Genomic DNA, 20,310 nt, shown 5'->3' on the forward strand with positions numbered 1-20,310 from the left:
TCCACAGACTTTTTAGCATAAATTTCACAATGTGAGAGCTCTGTCTCAAATCACTTGACATAAGAAAAACCAGGAAAATATGACCAATTCTAAAAAGAAAGGGAATTATTGCAGCCTAATGGGAAAAATGATGCAGAAGTTACAATTATCAGACAAGTATTTTAAAGTGGTTGTTACAATCATGCGCATGCTCACATAACATCTGGTTATGAAAATCAGTGGGGATTCTGTTTGCCAGGAAAAGACAGGAGTCTGCTAGAGACACAACTGCACTCTTAAAAGGGTCTATGTACAAAATCTCATTCACAGCCACTCACCCTCGGCTCTGGTAGAGGGAGGTGGAATGGACTAGAGTTGTGTGAAGAGAAACCGGGGTTTGTGGTTCTGAGGTGAGAGCTGAAGGAACAGCCACCAGGACTGCTGTGTTGATTCCCTCTTTCAAACCACAGAAGCCAGCTTTCTTGAGTGGAGCACTTCCCTCTTTATGCCATCATCAGCCTGAAAGAATGCAGAACGCAACAGTCATACTTTTTGGACTCCCTATTGTCTCACCCCATGGAGCTCACACCCTACTGGAGAGTCAGCTGCCTGGGCTGGGGTTTAGAGGTGTGGACAAACATTAGAGGTCTCAGTGACTGGGTGACATAGCTTTGGGGCAGGGGCCATCCCCCCACTTTCTCATTAACCTGACTGGTCTCTTTCCACCCACTTTCCAACAGCCCGACTGGCACTTCCTCCTCTCAAGAGATCCACTCGCACAACCCTTCCAAGTCCCAGTGGCCATGCCTGATGAGCTAGGTCTCCCAGCAGAATCTTAGACAGACTGAGTCGTGTGGCTCTAGGACAGGGGTGCATGCCCAACTGGTGCAGAGCTATCAATTCATGCAGCCAAATCTTGGTCTTTTGGGGCTTGGTATACTCTCCTGGTCTCATCTTGAAGAATCCCTGAGCCCCTGCACCACCGCAAGGTCTGCAAGCACCCAGTGGGTGGCAGCTAGATTTGTTATACCCTCTGACATTTGCAAAGAGGCTCTCAGACCCAGCACGAGCTCTGAGTTTGAAGCTGTATCAACATGATGCACACCATTCGCCCCTATCTGGTGACTCACTGAGAACCTACCTCATGCAATTTGAGTACCGCAGAGGCTTTTCAGTGACTGGGCCTAAAAGAGAGGCAGGCAGAGGAAAATCTTGGGGTGCCTTGGGACTTTTGCTGATCTGCCTCCCAGGCCTAGGGATGGTAAAAACTGGCCTTGGTGTGCGGTTTGGTATTTCCCACACACACCCAAGCCCAGCAAAGGCAACCACAAACTGGATTGTTTTTTAGCTCCAAACAGGTTGCCCAAGACAATCACAGGCACTGTCTGACTTTGGCCTGCACCACACAGTCCTTCCCAAGAGGCCCCAGAAAAAACACACTCAGTGGTCTACTTCAGACAACAGCAGAGAGAATTCTAATTAGCTTCATTAGCAACATATTGAAAGCAAGATCTTGCCAGGCATCAGACCCTGCTCATACAGATTCTGTTTAATGAGATCAGCACCTACACAGCAGCTCATATACTAATAGCCAGCCTGAGGGGTGACCCCATGTACAAATGGGTCAATAGAAATCAAGACTCAATTAAAACAGGCATTCTCACATAGCCCACACAAGGGACATTCATGAAGCACCCAGCTCAGGTGATTAAAGAGACTATGCCCTGGGTCCCACAGAACACCTACTACATAAGGCCACCCTAGCAAGAATGAAAGCCAGAGCAGATCTCCCTAATACATAGGAACAAACACAGAGAGACAGCCAGAAAGGGGACACAAAGAAACATGACCCAAGCAAAAGAACAGAAGAAATCTCCAGAAAAAGAGCAAAATGAAATGGGGGCAAATAATATAGAAGATATAGAGTTCAAACTATTATAAAGATGCTCAAGGAACTTAGTGAAGAGTCCAGCAAAAAGATAACAAACCTAAAATGGGACATAGAAAGCATAAAAAAGAACAAGTCAGAAATGAAAAATACATATTCAGAAATGAAGAGTACAATATCAAAAATGAAAAATATACTAAAAATATAAATAGTAGGTTCAGTGAAGCAGAGGATCAAACTAGCAATTTGGAAGACAAATTAGTGGAGCAAAAAGGAAAAACTCTTTAAAAAATATGATTAGTTTAAATTACTTTTGGGAAACATAAAGCATAACAACGTGTGCATCATAGAGTTACCAGAAGGGGAAGAGAGAAGACAAGGGATTGAGAACTTATTTGAAGAAATAATGACTGGAAATTTCCCTAACCTGGTGAAGAAATAAGACACAAGTCCAGGAAGCACTGAGGCTCTCAGACAAAATGAACCCAAAGAAGTCCACACTAAAACACATCATAATTAAAATGGCAAAGGTTAAAGACAAGAGAGAATCTTAGAAGCTGTAAGAGAAAGACAGTAAGTTACCTATATGGAAGCTCCCATAAGATTCTCGGATGATTTTTCAACAGAACTATTTCAGGACAGAAGGGGTTGGCATGAAATATTCAAAGTGATGAAAAGCAAGGACCTACAACCAAGACTACTTTACCCAGTAAGGCTATTATTTAAAATTAAAGGAGAAATAAAGATTTAGCTTCCCAAACGAACAAACAAACAAACAAAAAGGCTGAAGGAGTTCATAACCACCTAACCAGTACTTCAAGAAATGTTAAAAGTTCTTCTTTAAGAAGAGGAACAAAAACAGAGGAACACCGTTAGAAGAATAAAATGGAAATAAATATGTACCTATCAATAATCACTTTAAGTGTAAATGGCTTAAGCAAAAGGCATTAGGTAGCTTAATGGATAAGAAAACAAGACCCATATATATGCTGTCAACAAGAGACCTACCTCATTATTAAAGATAAACACAAATGAAAATTAAAAGGATGGAGAAAGACATTTCATGCAAAAGAAAAATAAAAAACCTGAGGTGACAATATTTGTATCTGACAAAATAGAATTTAAAACAAAGCCTATACTAAGAGACAGAGAAGGACACTACATAATGATACAAGGGACAATCCAACAGGAGGATATAACCCTTGTAAACATTAATGCACCCAGCTTAGGAACACCTAAGTATAAAAAGCAAATCTTGATGGGCATAAAGGGAAAGACTGATATCAATGGATGGATTCTTCAGACAGAAAATCAACAAGGAAACAATGGTCCCAAGTAACACACTAGATCAGATGAATTTAAGTGTTATCTTCAGAGCATTTCACTCCAAAGCAGCAAAACATACATTCTTTTCAAGTGCACATGGAATATTTTTTAGGATAGACTACATGGTAGGACACAAAACAAATCTTAATAAATTTAAGATAATTGGAATCATATAAAGTGTTGTCTCTCTCCGTAATGATATGAAACTACAAATCAATAACAGAAAAAAATCCTAAAAAACACACAAAGACATGTAGGCTAAATAATGTGTTACTAAATAATTAATGGGTTAACAATGAGATCAAGAAAGAAATAAAAAGAAATCTTGAAGCAAATGAAAATGAGATCCCAGCAACCAAAATCTATGGGACTCAGCAAAAAGAAGACCTGAAAGGGAAATTCATAGCATTATAGGCCTATCTCAAGAAACAAGAACAATTTCAAATAAACAATCTAACACTACACTTAAACTAGAAAGAGAACAACAAACAATATTCTGCTGATTTTCATGGTGACATCCTTTTTTTTTTCTATCTTGGAGAAACAATGAACCTATAATACTTACTGAGTATCTAATAAGTTTCATTTACTTATGTACCCACTTACACATTCATTCAGGTGACAAGCATCTTTTGATTGCTTTCTATGTACCTGGCGCTGTGTGAGATGTGGGGAATATGAAGATTAAGAAGTTAAGGAGATGGTTTCAACATTTTCTTCATCAGATATAGTCATTTTAAGGGGCAAAACAGACAGAGCCAAATAAGTAAAATGTAGAAAGTAAGAAGAGGAACACCAGGGACAGGTGTGTAAGGCTTGGTAAGACATGAACATCTGATATTTCAAATAGTTCTTTCCCTCTCTAGTGATATAACAATGAAAATAAAAGTTGCAGGTATCCAACAAGAGATATGCAGTGAAAGATATTTGACTTCTGGTCATAAGCATGATTGTTTAATTTTTATTTACTCATGGTTTCTCATTTTTAATGTTAGAAGACTGGACTAGATAGCATTAAAGATAGTGTTCCCAAATCTCTAAATCAGGAAGAAGGTAAAATCCTAACCATAAACAGAAAGGAGATCAAATCCTAGAATGCAGAATCAAAAATGCTGGTTTTGTTTCTTGAACTGAGTGAAATAACCTCTAGAAAGGTAGATTAATTGTATGAGATATTTTTTGGGCTGCAAGAATAAGAATGCAATTCTTCATGTTATTTTTCAAATGAAATTCCATCATCCTATAGAAAATGGAAACAGTCAGTCTAGGGAGGAAAGGAAGCAAATAAGCTTCTGTTGGGCAGGTTAGAGAGGTAATGTTTGAAAATAGGAAATAACATGCTTCTGCAACCAAACACGCACACACACACACACACACACACACACACATACACATCAAATTCACCTGATAACTGCAAACTTAAGAATATAAAAGAAAAAAAAAGCATTCTTTGGAAATATAAAAAAGCAAAACATTTATTTCACAGGGAGAAGAACAATGAAGACAACTTAAAATATTTAAACATTTTATATAAACCTTATAATAGAAAAAATTTCTTACCCTAATAGACAATATAAATTCAACATGAAAGTTTCCCTAATGCTTCAGAGAATAAAAATACATCTGGATTTGGAAAGCTATCATTTTTGAAGTGGTTTGTGATTAAGGTATAGTGTCATCTTTAGCCAGCAATTTTCAACCAATGTGCTGAAAGAATTTTTAAACTGCAATAACAGACTATTTAGTCAAGGGCACTGACCTATTTTCCCTTGGATTGTCAAATCAAAAAAAAATGACAACAATGAAAAAATAAAATTAAAAAAATATGACAACAGTCAACACAACAGTCATCTGATATAAATGAATCAAAATTATACCAATTTTTTTTGTCGTCTTGGCAAAAAATATATAATATATTTTTTGGTGTGCTACAGAATTTTAGTACTTAGTTCATGTGTGCCATGAGATGAAAAAGCTTGAAAATCACTGCTTTTAGCTATATGTTTATTTCTTCATATTTCCATATATTCCAATACTCATATAGTCATTAATTCTGAAATAAAATACTAACATTTCATGTCTCCTTAATTTAGCTTAATATTTTATCCTATCAATATGCAAATTCTAAAAGGGTAAATAAAAATGTGAATAATTGCCAGAGGTATTTTTCTCAGTGTAAATGAGTTTCTCATATTATGTTCAAAGGTCAGATTTGATCGGGGGTGAGTAAAAGTAAAGCTGTAGAGAAAAAAAGGGTCATGAGTAATGTTGTCACTGTGTGACTATAAATATTCACCACAAGAAAAACAGAGAGAAGCTATGAAAAGCAAAAATAAAGTTCTACATCTTGAAACTAAAGTTACAATATACATTATGAACATTTTGCTTCATTTAAAAATTTATTCTTATTCTTGCACTCAATAAGTTTTACTTTGGACCTGTCTCCTATTTCCAGTAAGACTAACATAGACATGGAACAGGAATAAAGGAGATTAAAAGTAAAATATTAATTTTAAAAACATTCCTAAATCCAACTTACCAGGTCTTGGAGGTGGAGATGCATGTTCTAAAGGTGAAGCCCTAACATTTTTAATATAAGCATAAACTATATCTCCTGACATGGTGGGTATTAGAAGAGGGAGACGTCTACTGAAGGCTGTCTCTTGTTTCTGCAAACTTCTGTTCAGTAAATTGAGATGGATGAGTTCCTTCTATTCCCCAAGTTTGGTGGCTTTCCTCTGTAAATGCAAGAGAAAAGCAATATGTTCACTCTTACCAATCAAGGTAATAGATTTTTGAACACTTGCATGATATAAAAGAAAAATATTATCCGTACCATAGTTTCTTGCTCTTTGTTTGCTTTTCTGCCTAAATTTGGAATGATTTATGACATTGCATAACTTTCTTCTATAAATGCTTCCTCTTTTAGTTCAGATATATGCTCTGGCAGAAACCGTTACTATCCAGTGTCTTCTCCCAGTGGAATAGTGATTTGAGAGGGACAAAGAGAAAGAAGGAGACTGTATTCCTGAGACGCCTGCTGAAGCAGGCAGGGCAACAGAGATGGTAGGGAACAGGGATGGTAGGGCAGATGGAGCAGGTCTGAACTCTTGTTCAGGTTTTAAGACTTTCCATAGACCAACCAACACAGTGTTGGGTTATCAGGCTGTCTGTTCAGGTGGGGTCCCCTCAGCGAGAGCCACGCTTACTTCTGGGTTACTTTTACAGGAATAGCCTTTTGGCTTTCTGAGTTCCCTCTCTACCTTCGTTCTTTCCCATGGCCCATACCCTTTCCCAGGATTTTTTTAGTTTCTCCCAGTTCAGCAATGGATTGCCCAACAACACAAATGTCTTTCCCCACAACTGGGCTCAACATGGATTTCCTTGTCTCATACCAGGTGCTGGGGGCAGACTGGAGTATTTTTGGCCTTCCTTGCTGCAGTGAATGTAGCCCCATCAGGGCTTTAATAGACAGGGACGTAAATGGTCTTTCTCATTCCCAGCTCCCTAAGGCTTTGTTGTACCTCCTCCATAGAGTTCCAGGGTTTCATGTGCCCATGGGCAATCCCCTCACTGGACCAAGCCTTTATGCAGGCTAGAATAATTTCATCTATACAAGAGTGAGTACCCTAAATATCCCACCCCACAGCACCAATCAGGGTGTGTGGTGATGTTGCCCATTTCTCTGCTTCCTGACAGGTCAGAGAAATGCTGTCACACATCCAACCCCCAGATACATGCCTTGGTCTTTGCTAGAATTTGGCAGCTATAACAATAAGCCAAGTGGAAGTATCTTGTCTCATCATAAATATTTCCTAAGTTCCTAAGCACTATCTGGTGGTGGTGTTGCTACTGTTGCTGTAGTTTTGCTTTCTTTTGTATTAGGGGTTGAGGGGCATGGGGCATTTCATCCATCAATCACCGCGCCGTCTTCTTCTCTTTCCTCACTTTCCCAGGGATTTCACCTCGTGGCACCCCAATCAGTTTTTGTCCCAAGCTCATGGCAGTTTGCACCTTCTTGACTGCAGAAAGCGGCACACTAAGTTCTCCAACTGACCTTGCTCTCCCACTTGTCTGCCAGCCCAGAAGCTAACAGAGTGGACAAATGCACCTCCTTTTCTAACCTCAGCTCCTCTTCCAACTTTCTAATAAGAGCTTCAGCTTGTGGTTGGGCATCAGTACCCACCCTCAGTAAAGGCTAGCCCACGGTGCGGCCATTCTTCTTCCTTCTTAGCCACAACATGCTCTGCACAGTTCTTCAAATAACTGCATTAAACCAGCTGGTGTTTTGGGAGTGCCCCTGTACACAGGTGTCAGTCCACAAACATCTAACATATGGGCTACCCCTCCTCTCAAAGAGGTTGACGGCCAACTGGGGATTTCCCCTGAGGATGCCTCTTTCTCAAAGCTCATTTCTTTGGTTTCCTGGCTGGCTCATCAATTGTTAGTTGGCAAACTGGTCCCTGTACATGGAAGGGAAGGAGAGACTGAAGAAAGAGGTCTTCCAAACCAGATTGCTAGGTAGCAATTTTAATAAGGAAAAGAACTTCCTTAACAAGGCTTATCTCAGGCGACTGCAAGATGAGTAGATTTTCACAAGTAGATGTTCACCAGAGTCTTAAAAATTCATGTAGAGACCTTAACTGGGTTCAGTCATGTATTCAGTCCAGATGGTCTCAAGAACACCTTCCTTGCTCAAGGATATGTCCCTGGGACAGTTCCAACTGTGGAACAGTAGGCAGAGTGCACATTCCAATGACAGGAACAGGGGTAAGGAGCTTTGAAATGCTCAGGTCCAGCTCGAGGGTTAACCCGTGCTCATATCCTGTTGATTACCTCCTCTTACAAACAGGCATTTTGGGGGTTAGGGAAAGAGACTACAAATAGTAATGCTTAAGAAAGAATAGTTATTTAATAATAAATTTTATACATTCTTAAGAATTTGGTAAGGTCCCCTTTTTCACTAACATTCATGAAAATGCAATACAGGAAAATAAGATATAACAGCACAATAACACATTAAAGTTCATAGTGTTAAAATGTTGAAGACACAAAACAGACAATATAGTGTATTAAGTAATTAACCACATGTAGAAGGAAGTCTGAGAAAAGGCAAGTTCTGCAATTCAGTAGTGCTGTACAGTTACAAAAAGAGGAAATATGATCTAAAACAAGGGTTAATATTTTAGCTTACAAGAAACCATGGGATCATTAACTTTAAATTCACTTATATGTTGAATCTTTTTACCACTCCCTGCCCTCCCAAAATGAATTCATGGATACAAAAAAAACAGGTTGATGTTTGCCTGAAGTGGGGGTGGGATTAGACAGAGATGGTGAAGATAATCAAAAGGTAAGAACTTCTAGTTATAAAATAAATAAGTTATTGGGATGTAATATACAGCATGGTGACCATTGTTAATAATACTCTATTGTATATTTGGAAGTTGTTAAAAGTTCTTCTCCCAAGAATAAAGTTGTAACTGTTATGGTGGTGGATGTCAACTAGACATTGTGGTGACCCTTTTCTAATATATACATATATTGAGTCATTATGTTGTACACTTGAAAAATATGTCAATTTTATCTCTCTAACGGTGGTTAAACAAACTTCTTTGTTTTAAGGGCTCATGTGATTAGTTCAGGACTACTCAGACAATCCAAAATAATCTCTCTATCTGTATATCTATAGTATTATTTACATCTGCAAGTTTCCTTTTGCCAGGAAGTATCACATATTTACATTTTAAATGTGTGGGTATCTTGGGGAGGGCCATTTTGCCTACCACAGCTCTCATTTATAATGACATTACAAATGTAATATGTTTAGGAAAAAATTTAAAGAGATATACAAGATTTTTATATAAAAATATATAAAAATATAAAAGAAAAAATCACTTGCCAAATGATGTTAACACAACTAGATATTTGTTTGAGAAAAAGTAGAAATAGATAAGAATCCAATTTCACTAATTTGCATGTTGGCATCATTTTCCCAACATTTAAGAGACTATCTTTTCTCCATTGTGTACTCTTGACACTCTGTCAAAGATCAATTGACCATATATGTATAAGTTTATTACTTGGTTCTTTTTTCAGTTCCATTTTATTTCTGTGCCATATTGTTTTATTATTAGACATTTGTAATATATTTTGAAATAAAGAAGTGTGAACCTTCCATCTTTGTTCTTAAGATTGCTTTGCCTATTTGGGGTCTTTCTCATTCCATATGAATTTTAGTATTTTTTAAAATTTCTGCAAAAAATGTCTTAGGAATTTTGATAAGAATAGCACTGAATTTGTAGATGACTGGGTAATATGAACATTTTAACAATATTAATTTTTTAAATCCATGAACACTTAAAATTCTTTTCCATTTATTTATGTCTGCTGTAATTTCTTTAATTCGTGTTTTAAAGTTTTCAATGTACAAGTCATTCACCTCTTTGATTAGGTTTATTTCTAAGTGTATTTTTCTTTTTTGTCCTATTGTAAATGTGATAGTTCATTGTTGGAGTATAGAAATGCACCTGGTTTGGGTATATTGATTTGTATGCTGCAACTTTACTGAATTAATTGAAGTTTAGTTTTCATGTTGTATCCTAACCACAACGCACACACACCCCAACATACACAGGAACGAAAGTTTTGGAGGTGATGGGTATGTGTATTGTTTAAATTGTGGTGGTGGTTAACACATATGTCCTAACTCACCAAATTGTATACACTAATTATGTGCAGTTTCTTATAACAATTATACTTCAATGAAGTGGAAAACAAACTAAACCAAAATAAGAGTACATGTTAGTGATTACTATTTGGAATGCAGATTATTTTATTTTATCTCTACTGTGGGGTATAAAGAGAAACAATATTTCTATAATTAAATACAAGAACTGATTACATTGTCTATAACACTGTTTACAAGAAAAAAAATCCATTTTTCCAAGAAAGGGCAAAGCAAAAAGTGCAATAATTTATTCAGCCACTAGATGACACTGCAGCTCATCGGGCCCCACATTGTTGTGGGGGAAGGGTCTGTGAGGCGCAGCCAAAAGACAATTTAGGGTAGAGTAGATTCTTGAAGCAAACTTGTAATTAGTTACTAGAAAGCAATTATTTGTAATTAGTTACTACAAAGTAATTATTTGTAACTAGTTACTAGAAAGTAAAGTTGTACTCCAAATCATGAAATTATTTCCCTTAATGATCTTATTTTGGGCTTATTTAAAATGTTTTCCTTACGAAGAGTAAAACATCTATTCATTATAGAACACTTTGAAATTATAAAGAAACATGAAGACATAAATCAATATTTCCTGTACTCCTACTACTCAGGGAAAACCATTTTGTTTACCTTTGTAGTTTTTCTCTCTTTTAGCATACTATTTTAATAGTACGCAAATCACAAGGCTTTTTTTCTAACAGTATATTGATATTATGAATGATAGTATATTAGAGCTTGGAGGCCATTTGTTTCATTTGACAGCTGTGAGAACTGAAAGACACTGAGATGAAGAAACTTCTATATTATTCATCACTAGGCAGTGTCTGGAATCCACCTTTCTGTTCAACATGCCGTACTAGTGACAACCATTTAAAGATACCACACAGAGAAGACGTTCCAACTTTCCTAGAAGTATATTGCAAAATGCATTCATAAAACAGTTTTAAAAGTAATAGATTTTGTCCTGGCTGAAATATGCCATGAAGATTATGTAGTGCCTTGTTTCTATTTATTGAATTATTTTATGTAAATAACTAAAATATATATAGCATTTTGGAACAAGAGGCTTTCAGTACATTGCTTATGAGGACGAATTATCATCTTATTGGAAAGAGAATGAGCTTATAAATAGGTCCTCACAAAATGAATTTAGGTGTCTCCTAATTTCTCTGTGCTTCTTTAGTATGATGGTGATAAACTACAGAGAAGAAGAAAATAAGAGAGACAAAACATTTTAAACGATATACATTCTTTTAAAGTCAATTAGAATATTTACTGTCTGCTATTATAAAAAAATGAATACGGCCCTTTTAGAAACACACATATGAAAACAATTCAAAAAGCAGAAACTGTGTTATAAAGCTAAAGCTTTACAAAAGAAAAGTTTTTTAAAAAATGTTATAACTTGTTTTTTGTAGCTCTAGCATGACAATTTTCAGTGTATTTTAAAGGAGCAAGCACTGCTTAGAAATCATTTTGTGGATTATATTTTTATTTTAACATACATAAAAGCAGCTTATAACTGAATACAAAAGACAAACAAACACCTTATTGCACTAAAAAATACTTCACATGAAGTACTGCACATAATAGAATTGATTAGGAGAGGCACAATTCATAATCAGATATTGTAGGTTTGAACAATACAGGTTTTTTCTAATAGGAGTTTGTGACATCATATATTGCACACATTCCAACACAACTGTTTACAAATATTCTCATGCTCTTTGGGATTTTTTAATCTTTGTAAAACATGGTGTAGGAGGTTTTAAAGACAAAGAATTAAGTACCATTGGAAAAAGACGTTGAAGAAAAACAAAAGAACAACGACATTAGTACATGGTCACCTCATACTTTGGGGGGAAAAAGTGACAAAGTAACCTGGCAAACTTCTCCAAAAAGAGAGAAATATTACAAAGCTTAGTTTCATAAGCATTTATCCACTTATAAATGTTCTCTGAGTTTAACAAATGCATTTAAACTAAATGTCTGTGCTACCAGCGAAAGTTTTCTTTGTTTACGTTCAGTTTTTAATACTGCCATCTAATTCCTTCAAATAGTGCAAATGCATGAAGGACACTCATCATTGGTAGTCATTCAACAATAAATAATAGTTCTAAAAATAGCTATTTTATTATTTCTGAATTTGATAAAGTGCAGTCAAAAGGCTTAAAGTCATTCTTTTCATTCTTTGGACATAAATATCCGTCAATCTCTGATGGTTTCAGCTCACAGCAAGGGTGTTTATTCCACAACACAGATAGTGCAGATATTCCTGGAAGTTCTCTTCCTTTTCTAAACAGTCTTGTTTGGAAGAAGGTTTCCAAAAAATACAAAGTTTTTCATGAAGTCTTTATGGAAAAAGTCTGACCATAGAGCAGCATCCATCAACACAGATTTTCTTGAGTTCCATAAAATAATAGTCTATGACCAAATATGATTTCTCATTATTTGAAGGGTTTGCTACATATCCAGTGTAAAGTCTTTCCGCATTCTGTGCTGCTGATTTCTGTGCTATTTAGAAATGCACAGTTCTCTGATCCTGTAAGATTGAACCTGTCAAACAATAAAGAAATTAAGAATTATTTTCAGTTCATCATTACTGTTCAGTTACATGGGAAGTAAAAATTTTTTTTTTTTTTTTTTTGATGAGTAGGTGTGCACGAGGCAAGTCTGGAAAGATTGTAGACAGGTATTCAAAAGAAGAGTATATGGAAGGAAGGTACAAAGCTAAAAAGAGTTAAGAGCTCCATTTATTTGGTTGGCATGCCATCAAAGGAGTGACTCTTGGTCATTTTTGAGTTCACAAACCCTTCAAGAAATGACTTCCCTAAAGTATACACATTCAATAAAAATACACACCAGTGCATGCAATTGTAGGGGGTTTATAACCCCTGAAGCTCATCTGTGGATATGATACCATAAGACACCTATTAAGGATTCCTTGTCTAGATATTTGAATTTGTTATCTGTATCAGTAATCATAATAGAACTAAATAGATAGCTAGAAATTTATTCAACTCTGACTTTTCAGATGACAAAGATTAACACTAAACTTATAAAGTGCCCTTTAAGCTTTAAAACGTAGTTTAATTACAGGTAATGAAAATAAAGTCAGCATCTTTAATTCTGGGGCAAGTTTTCTTTCAGGTCCACAGAAGCTTCTAACTAGGTAAGGAAATATTGTTCTTTACCCCTTTGGAGATGAGAATTGGGAAGGTCTAAGAAGGAATTATTTTCCAAAGACTAGTTTTTCACTAAAATATTAGTATGAGATTAGAATTTTGGATTTTGTTTGCATCATTATAATTATTCATGGAATATTTCTACCTGATTCTCTTATCCACACTACGTTTTTTCTGAGATCAAATTACTAGAAACATTTATTGTATGAATTTCAAGTAGATGAAAAGAACAAAAAGATACCACAAAAGCTTTTCTTTAAAGAATTCCAAACAGTATAATCATACAAAAGAGATTGATAAAGCTCTGTTTATAAAGAGCACAACCTTCATATAGAACAGTGGAAAAAAAGGAAAATGGTTTTCCTGAGCTAGCAGACTGAAAAGGATAAAGAACCATCTTGAAACTTACCAGTTGTTAAATTCTTTGCCATTTGCCCATTTCCAGATCTGACCAGTTTCATTTTTCAGCCCGATCCAGTGTTCAGCTCTACCCACATATCGTTTTAAAAAGATCTTGAAGAAAGCACAAAAGGGGTGCATGTTAAACAACTCCTCTGGGTAGGTAAATATATAATAAATTCTCAAAAGCTGCATCTGAGGTACTATAGCTAAGCTGATCATTCATTAGCTCTACATAGAACTAACTCATTCGGATTTCTGGCCTTTGAAGCTAAGCATTCAAATCAAATTTACAAGATTAAATAGAACCCTGATTTTGACCTCAGACTAAATTTGCCTACATGACAGACGATGTTTTCTTCATAAATCAGGAAACAGAATGAAATCACAGATGAGCAATACAAAAGAAAATAGCAATATTTTATGAAATTGTTTTTGAATACTATCTTACCATGTCCTTTTCAGAATCAATGAGAGCAAGAGTAGCACCATGTTTGAAGCAAGAGTTTTGGGCCAAGGTCCAATTCCTTGTTATATTGGAAATAAAGTAGCATTTCCTCTGGTATCCAATCCAGTCATCTGAGCATGAAGAAATGTGGCTGTTTGATGGTTCTGAAGGCATATATTGAGCTGGACAATTGTAGTGGCCCACTGTAGACAGAAAAATTGTCTGCTTTAGTTACAAAAGGAACTAAATGTTCACAGCATGCAACCCTAGTTCAGGGAATGCTGTGCTGTACTAGGTGATAAAATAAAGGATGAAAGTCAAGAAAGGCAAACTCTGAAAAGCATAAGAAAGCAGGTTCTCACCTTATCATACCTCCCATTGCACCTAATTATCATTGTATAGGGTATAAGAAAAAAAGAGGGTGACTCTGTGGCCATAATGTCTGAAAGTGGCAGAAAAAATAGAAAAATCTTTAAAATAGCCTTGGACTAGAAGGGTAAAGTGTATTATAAATGTCAAGTAAGATTTTGAATCTGCATGCAGAGGTGGAGGAATTTAAACTTGCAGTAGATAAAACACTATATTGGGAAATGGAGAGAATAATTTGTAGGGGAGTAATTCAGAATACAAAAAAGTCTATGACTCAAGATGTTTTATAAAATTATAAAAAATCATGTTTATAAAAGACACAAATGTATCCTGGTATAGCAGTTTGTTTTGAATACCATATGAAAATTAGGAACATCTAGATATATTCTTCATTATTCACAACCATGATTCAGTGGTCTTTGGGGTAAAAAACAAAAAACTAACCAAGTCCTGATTAATCTATGGCTTATTTTTTCTGTCAACAATGCATGTGCAGCCCACATTTTTTCTAACTAAATGTTGATTTCTTTAGAAGCAAATCAGCCTTTCTCATTCAATATATAAACATACAGTAAAGTAATTGTCTTCCACAATAATGTATAAATCATAGACAATTTTCATATTTATAGAAAAGTTCTAGAAAACTCAAAATGGTATTATATTAATCATCCAAGGAACAGAGGTTTACTATATTTTAGGAAATCCACCATATATGATATATAGGATAATCCTAAATTACTCAGAATTTCTGATTAATTAAACTAAGTAATCCCTGTTCATTTCAGCTGGGATTACAACACATACTTACAATAAAGAAACTTAGAATTCAGGAAGTGCAGACCCACCTGATAAAGCAATGAGAGTTATGATCAAAACGGTGATGAGGACCACATTCAATACAGCACATGGAATAGGAACTTGAAGGGATCCTTCATGATTTGTTGCAAAGTGAGGCCTGGAAGTACTTTCTGAAGAGAGAAAGGTGTTGGTGAGGTTAGACAAACTACAGAAGTAAGATAGGAACATTAGATATTTTCTTGTGGCGTTTAATTTAAATAGTTGTATGTCTCCCTATCTTATATGTGTATAAAATTTATAAGTTAATTTTCCCCAAATTTTGAGTGAATTTGGATAGTTCCTTTTTAGGTAGAAATGAAACAACTTAGGCATAATGATGAGATCATAAAATATATCCCTAATATATTTACTTAATAGCTATGAAGATTCTAAGTTTATCATAGTTTTATTGCTTTAGTCATAATAAAAACAGTTATTAAATATCTGATTATTCTAGATGACATATCAAAAAATCCTAAGCATAATCTCTTAACCTCTCTGTATTCATTGTTTAAGAGAGATGATGCAAATAAGGATAAATGGGGAATAGTGTAATAACACTATTAAATTGATATATAAATATCTACAACTAGCATGACTGAAAATAAAAAAGATTGATAGTTTTTGGTGAAGTTTGTGCAGATGTGAAGCAATTAAAATTGTTGTATGTTACTGGTAAGAGAGTGAAATGAAAAAATACTTTAGAAAACTTTCTCACACAATTAAGTATATATCTACCCTAAGATCCAGCAATTCTATTCCTATGTATTTTCTCAAAAAAAAATTAAAATATATGTTTTCAAAATGCTTTGTACACAACTGTTCATAGCAATTTTATTCTTAAGAGCCAAATCCCAGAAATAATCCAAATACACATAAACAGGAAACTGGCTAAACAGATTATGCTATTATCCATACAAGGAAATTCTATGTAGCAATTCAAAAAACAAAAACAACAACAACAACAAAAACCTGATACAAGTAACAAAATGGATAAATCTAAAGAATTTTGGAGTAAAAATAACCATCTATAGTTATATACTTTATATTTCAGTTAATATATCATTCAAGAGTGCTGAACTAAAATATGGTGACAGAATTCAGAAAAGGTAATTTGAGTGAAAAGGAACACAGGGGAATTTTCTAGGTTGATGAAAATTTCAAGTGTTGACTGGAGTTGTGGTTACAACTCATTAAACTGAATACTTATGATTTGTGCATCCATTATATGTAAATAATACCTCAGTTAAAATGACATGTAAATAAACAGTAAAATATTTGAATTTTCCAAGAGAAATGAAAATAACAAAGAAAACATAACAGCATTAAAGACAAAATATTGGACAGAAGTTAATTTTTTCATTTACTCTTTGTATAATACTGGAACAAAGTAAAAATTTGATTATACCAATAAAAATATTTCTGTTGAAAGATTTAGAATGTAAATATTATGTGAATAATAGTCCTTAGTTACAGAAACACACACCAAACCTAGAGGAAAATCTGTTCTAAAATATAAATAAACAGTGGAGAAAAGAGAAAAGGGGATTTTGTGACTCAAAGTTTAAATCTGATTTTTGCTAGAAAGAGTAACCAGTGTTTTAAAAATTTGGCCTCACAAAAAATGCATAGCTCCCTACTCTGTTCTGAGAAAATAAAACATACAATTGTTACTTGAATGATATTAAAATTTATGATTAAAAATAGTCTCGAAATGTGAAAATATCATTTTTTATCAATATGGAAGACTTTTTAATTAAAAACACACATCTTGAAATGCATGCATTTTTGCCTTAAAACACTTCTCTAAAGTTACACTGGGCAAAGGGATGTTGCTCTCTTTAATAGTAATTTACCCTGTACTGAATGTCAACATCAGCTTCTGCTTCTGGGATTGTTTTTTTCCAGCATAGATCTGCATTCATATTTTTCAAGAGATGACTCTACTTCACTCCTGTCTACTTCTATTTCTTTCAGCTTCTCAAAGCAATTCTTTCTCTTTTTACCAGCATCCAAGTGTTACCAGAAGGAGCCCACGGTGGGTCGGGTAGCAAGCTCAGAGCTGTCTGTCTAGTTTCATTTCTCATCATGCTGCTCAGATTCAATGCAGCCACTCAATTGGCTCTTGTTCCTGAGCCAACACTAACTCATCCAAATAGCTTAGGGACTCCGAGGTCCACCTCAGTCTGTTGGCTTATCCAGTGGGTAAACGGTGCTGATGATTTTCAGATTGTACTTTATATTCATTAGTAAGGACTACTCTTATTCATTTTGTTTTATCACCTATAGGACAAGACACTCCCCCCATACTTCCACTCTGATTATAGGCTCTTCCCATTAATGGAGAAATTGAAAATAAACCCACCATTAAATAGTGAGCCATGTAAGGGTGATGCCTGATTGTTGTTCATACTAATAAAGCAACTTTAAGGACAGCATAAACTAAACATTCAGCAGAAAATTGGGATGATCTCAGGAACAGTTAAGAATTTCTGAATTAGGACCTTTTTGCAACTATGACCTCTATTTATTGAGTAGTTTTATTATTACAATTGTTTTTCTTTTTGGCAGCTCATCTGGGCCATAAAGGTATGGTTATGTGGTTACCAAACAATTTGTATAGCTTGCACTTGTTATCCACATGCTTTTGTGTTCTTAAGTGAACGATGGGTGTATGGGAGGTAATCAAAGCCCTTCTAACACAAAACAGTTCAGTAGACACACACTCAGGAAACAATCCCTTCTCTGCTGTTCATAAAACATCCCTTTATTACCACTTCCAAATACAAATAAACTTTACTTCCTACATGTTAGGTTTGGGGATACCTCAATGATTAAAGGAGAAAGAGAGATAAATGAAAAATATCAATCAAGCCTCACAGAAATAAGCTACAGGAAAACAATTGAAAAATTCTAATAATAATAAGTAGAATAGATCTAGTCACTGTCAGTCTATTCCTTGTTTCCATGCGTCTGGTTCTGTTTTGCTCATTTGTTTGTTTTGCTCACAGGGACTAGAAGGGCAAGGGAAAAGGGAAAAGAAGAGGAAGGGTCTAGTCAAGGAACTAGTTTAAATGACCTATGGACATGGACCATGGGGTGGGGATTGACTGTGGGAGAAGGATGGGGGTGGACGGGGCAGGAGAGAGCAAGGGGGGGACAATTGGGACAACTGTAAAAGAACAACAATTAAAAAGGCAAAAAAAAAAAAGGAATAGATCTGTAGACAGAATTGAGCAAATAGAAGAGAGGAAATAGTATGTAATTATGAAGTTCATATTTTGATGAAAAGCAAAAGAAAGAAAAATGTCTAATTCATGTAGAATTTGAAGTCAGTGATTAGATGGTGAAGTTAAAAGATGAAATCTCTGAAAAGAGTCCTGAAGAAAATAGAAGCAGAAAAGGGCATTTTCAAGAATTCTTCCATGACATTCTCTTAATAAACTACCGTTGGACATTGTAAACTTTCAGATGCTTATATGGCTACTCTTTCAGAGATTAGAAACCTTCCTTTTCAATGACTGGAAGATGCTGTCCTGAAAACACAGAATGAGGAACACAGAAAGCACAGCAAGTGAAGGCAATCAAGAATGTAATTGTTTATGCAGAAAACAGAATTTTTGTAAAGAAAGTCAATGTTTCCTGGAATATGTACAAATGGATATCAAAAAATGATGGAAAGTGCACTGGGTTAGGGCAGGTTTTTTTTAATTACATCTAAAAATTGAGATAACATAAATGGAAGCAAACAGATCTTTGAAGATCTTCTGAAATTCACCTTTGTCTTTTCTCTTGCGTCAGGAATCCTATCTTCTCATAGATAAAGACATATTTACGTCTTCCCATTTTCTCCTTTATCCTTACTGAAATAGAATGTAACCGAGTTCTTCAAAACACAAAGCCTCCTTTGCTTCCTTAAGTACTGTTACAGAGTGTGGAAAATAGGTTTACAGTTGTTTGTATGAAAAATAATACAATAATTAATACTTAATAATACACAAATAAACTCTGTTTCATGTACTTACAACTATAAACCTACTTTGGCCCCACCCTGTTGATATATCATCTACATGCATAGTTATTACCAGTACATAAAAATAAGATCTGACTTACTATGTTGTCCTCTCTCCAGGAAGCTGTTCTCTGTTAGGGAAGACTCTTCAGATTTCATCTTTACTGTAGTCACTATTCTCTGGTAAATCTCAGGTCAAGCCAATCAACAGTGAGTCTTTGCTGGAGCTCCAGTTTAGTCTGAGTCTGAGCTATCTCAGCATTTATAGTTACTTATGTTGGCTCCACCCCCTTCCTCTTGCCTTCAAATCGCTCAACTACTCCAGTTCTCTTTAATTTATGCTCTAGTGGCCCAGACAGTTAAACGTGTTGTTGTGAGCTATGGATTTTCCCGGCTGTCTGAAATGCGCTTTCTCACAACTGAAGGTGTAAGTGTAGCATGAAGACACTTGGGGTTTTCCCAGAACCTGTGACATCCTTAAATTTGTAGAAAATAAAAATATTTTAGGAGATAGCATATCTAAGTAAAGAATTCAAAGTTAAAGATTCCTATCTTCTTTGAGATGGAAAAAATTATTGGAGAGTAATATTTCTCTGGAACCCCATTTATTCATTTATTTAACTAATATTTATTAAAAATTCACTATGAACTTGACACTGTTTAAAGCTGGAGAATTTATTGTTGAATAAGAATTTTAAGATCTCTGTCCTCATGGATCTCTCCTCAGTGTGGAAGAGTTTCTGAGGAAGCTGTAAAGTGACTTTCAGAAGTCTGTCATTCACTTCTTTCTTAAGGACTAGTCTTTTTTTTTTTAAGGCATCATTAAGTATGTAGTTGTTTTAATACAGGAAATAGAAACCTGTGGTCTGGAACTTCCTTTCTATGTTCTAAAATTGTTTATCTTTAACTATCTGTTTCATTTATCTTCTGTTAAATTTTTTGTTAAATGTTACTGTCATTTAAACCACTCTTTTTCCTTGGTAGTATCTTATCCTCCTATTTTCCCCTATCTCCTAGATTATTTTTTCATATATCTCTGATGTTTAAGACATTTGGAGTATGATTACTATAAAAATGTATTGCCATAGTATGAATATTATACAGATAATTTATTAAAATCAACACAAAATAAATGCAGAA

General features: G+C 35.0%; 2 protein-coding genes across 2 annotated transcripts in view; both read right to left on the bottom strand.

Moving 5' to 3' along the window:
• The window catches only part of CLECL1 (C-type lectin like 1), a 32,912-nt gene extending 27,098 nt beyond the window's left edge, over positions 1–5,814 (bottom strand). The window contains 1 exon segment of the mRNA XM_090275098.1: positions 5,733–5,814. Within this exon segment, the coding sequence (XP_090131224.1) occupies positions 5,733–5,814 (82 nt within the window).
• A 5,759-nt stretch (positions 5,815–11,573) lies between these two features.
• Positions 11,574–19,414, bottom strand: LOC150011350 (early activation antigen CD69-like). The gene is made up of 5 exons (XM_090275410.1): positions 19,272–19,414; positions 15,167–15,289; positions 13,956–14,155; positions 13,515–13,618; positions 11,574–12,476 (listed from the first exon to the last, which is right to left on the bottom strand). The coding sequence occupies exons 1-5, from the start codon at positions 19,327–19,329 to the stop codon at positions 12,368–12,370; spliced, it is 594 nt and encodes a 197-aa protein (XP_090131536.1). The 5' UTR covers positions 19,330–19,414; the 3' UTR covers positions 11,574–12,367.
• Between the last annotated feature and the right edge of the window lie 896 nt (positions 19,415–20,310).

Source organism: Furipterus horrens, unplaced genomic scaffold (genome assembly GCF_987537825.1).
Source record: "Furipterus horrens unplaced genomic scaffold, mFurHor1.1.pri manual_scaffold_4, whole genome shotgun sequence".
Lineage (NCBI taxonomy): Eukaryota > Metazoa > Chordata > Mammalia > Chiroptera > Furipteridae > Furipterus > Furipterus horrens.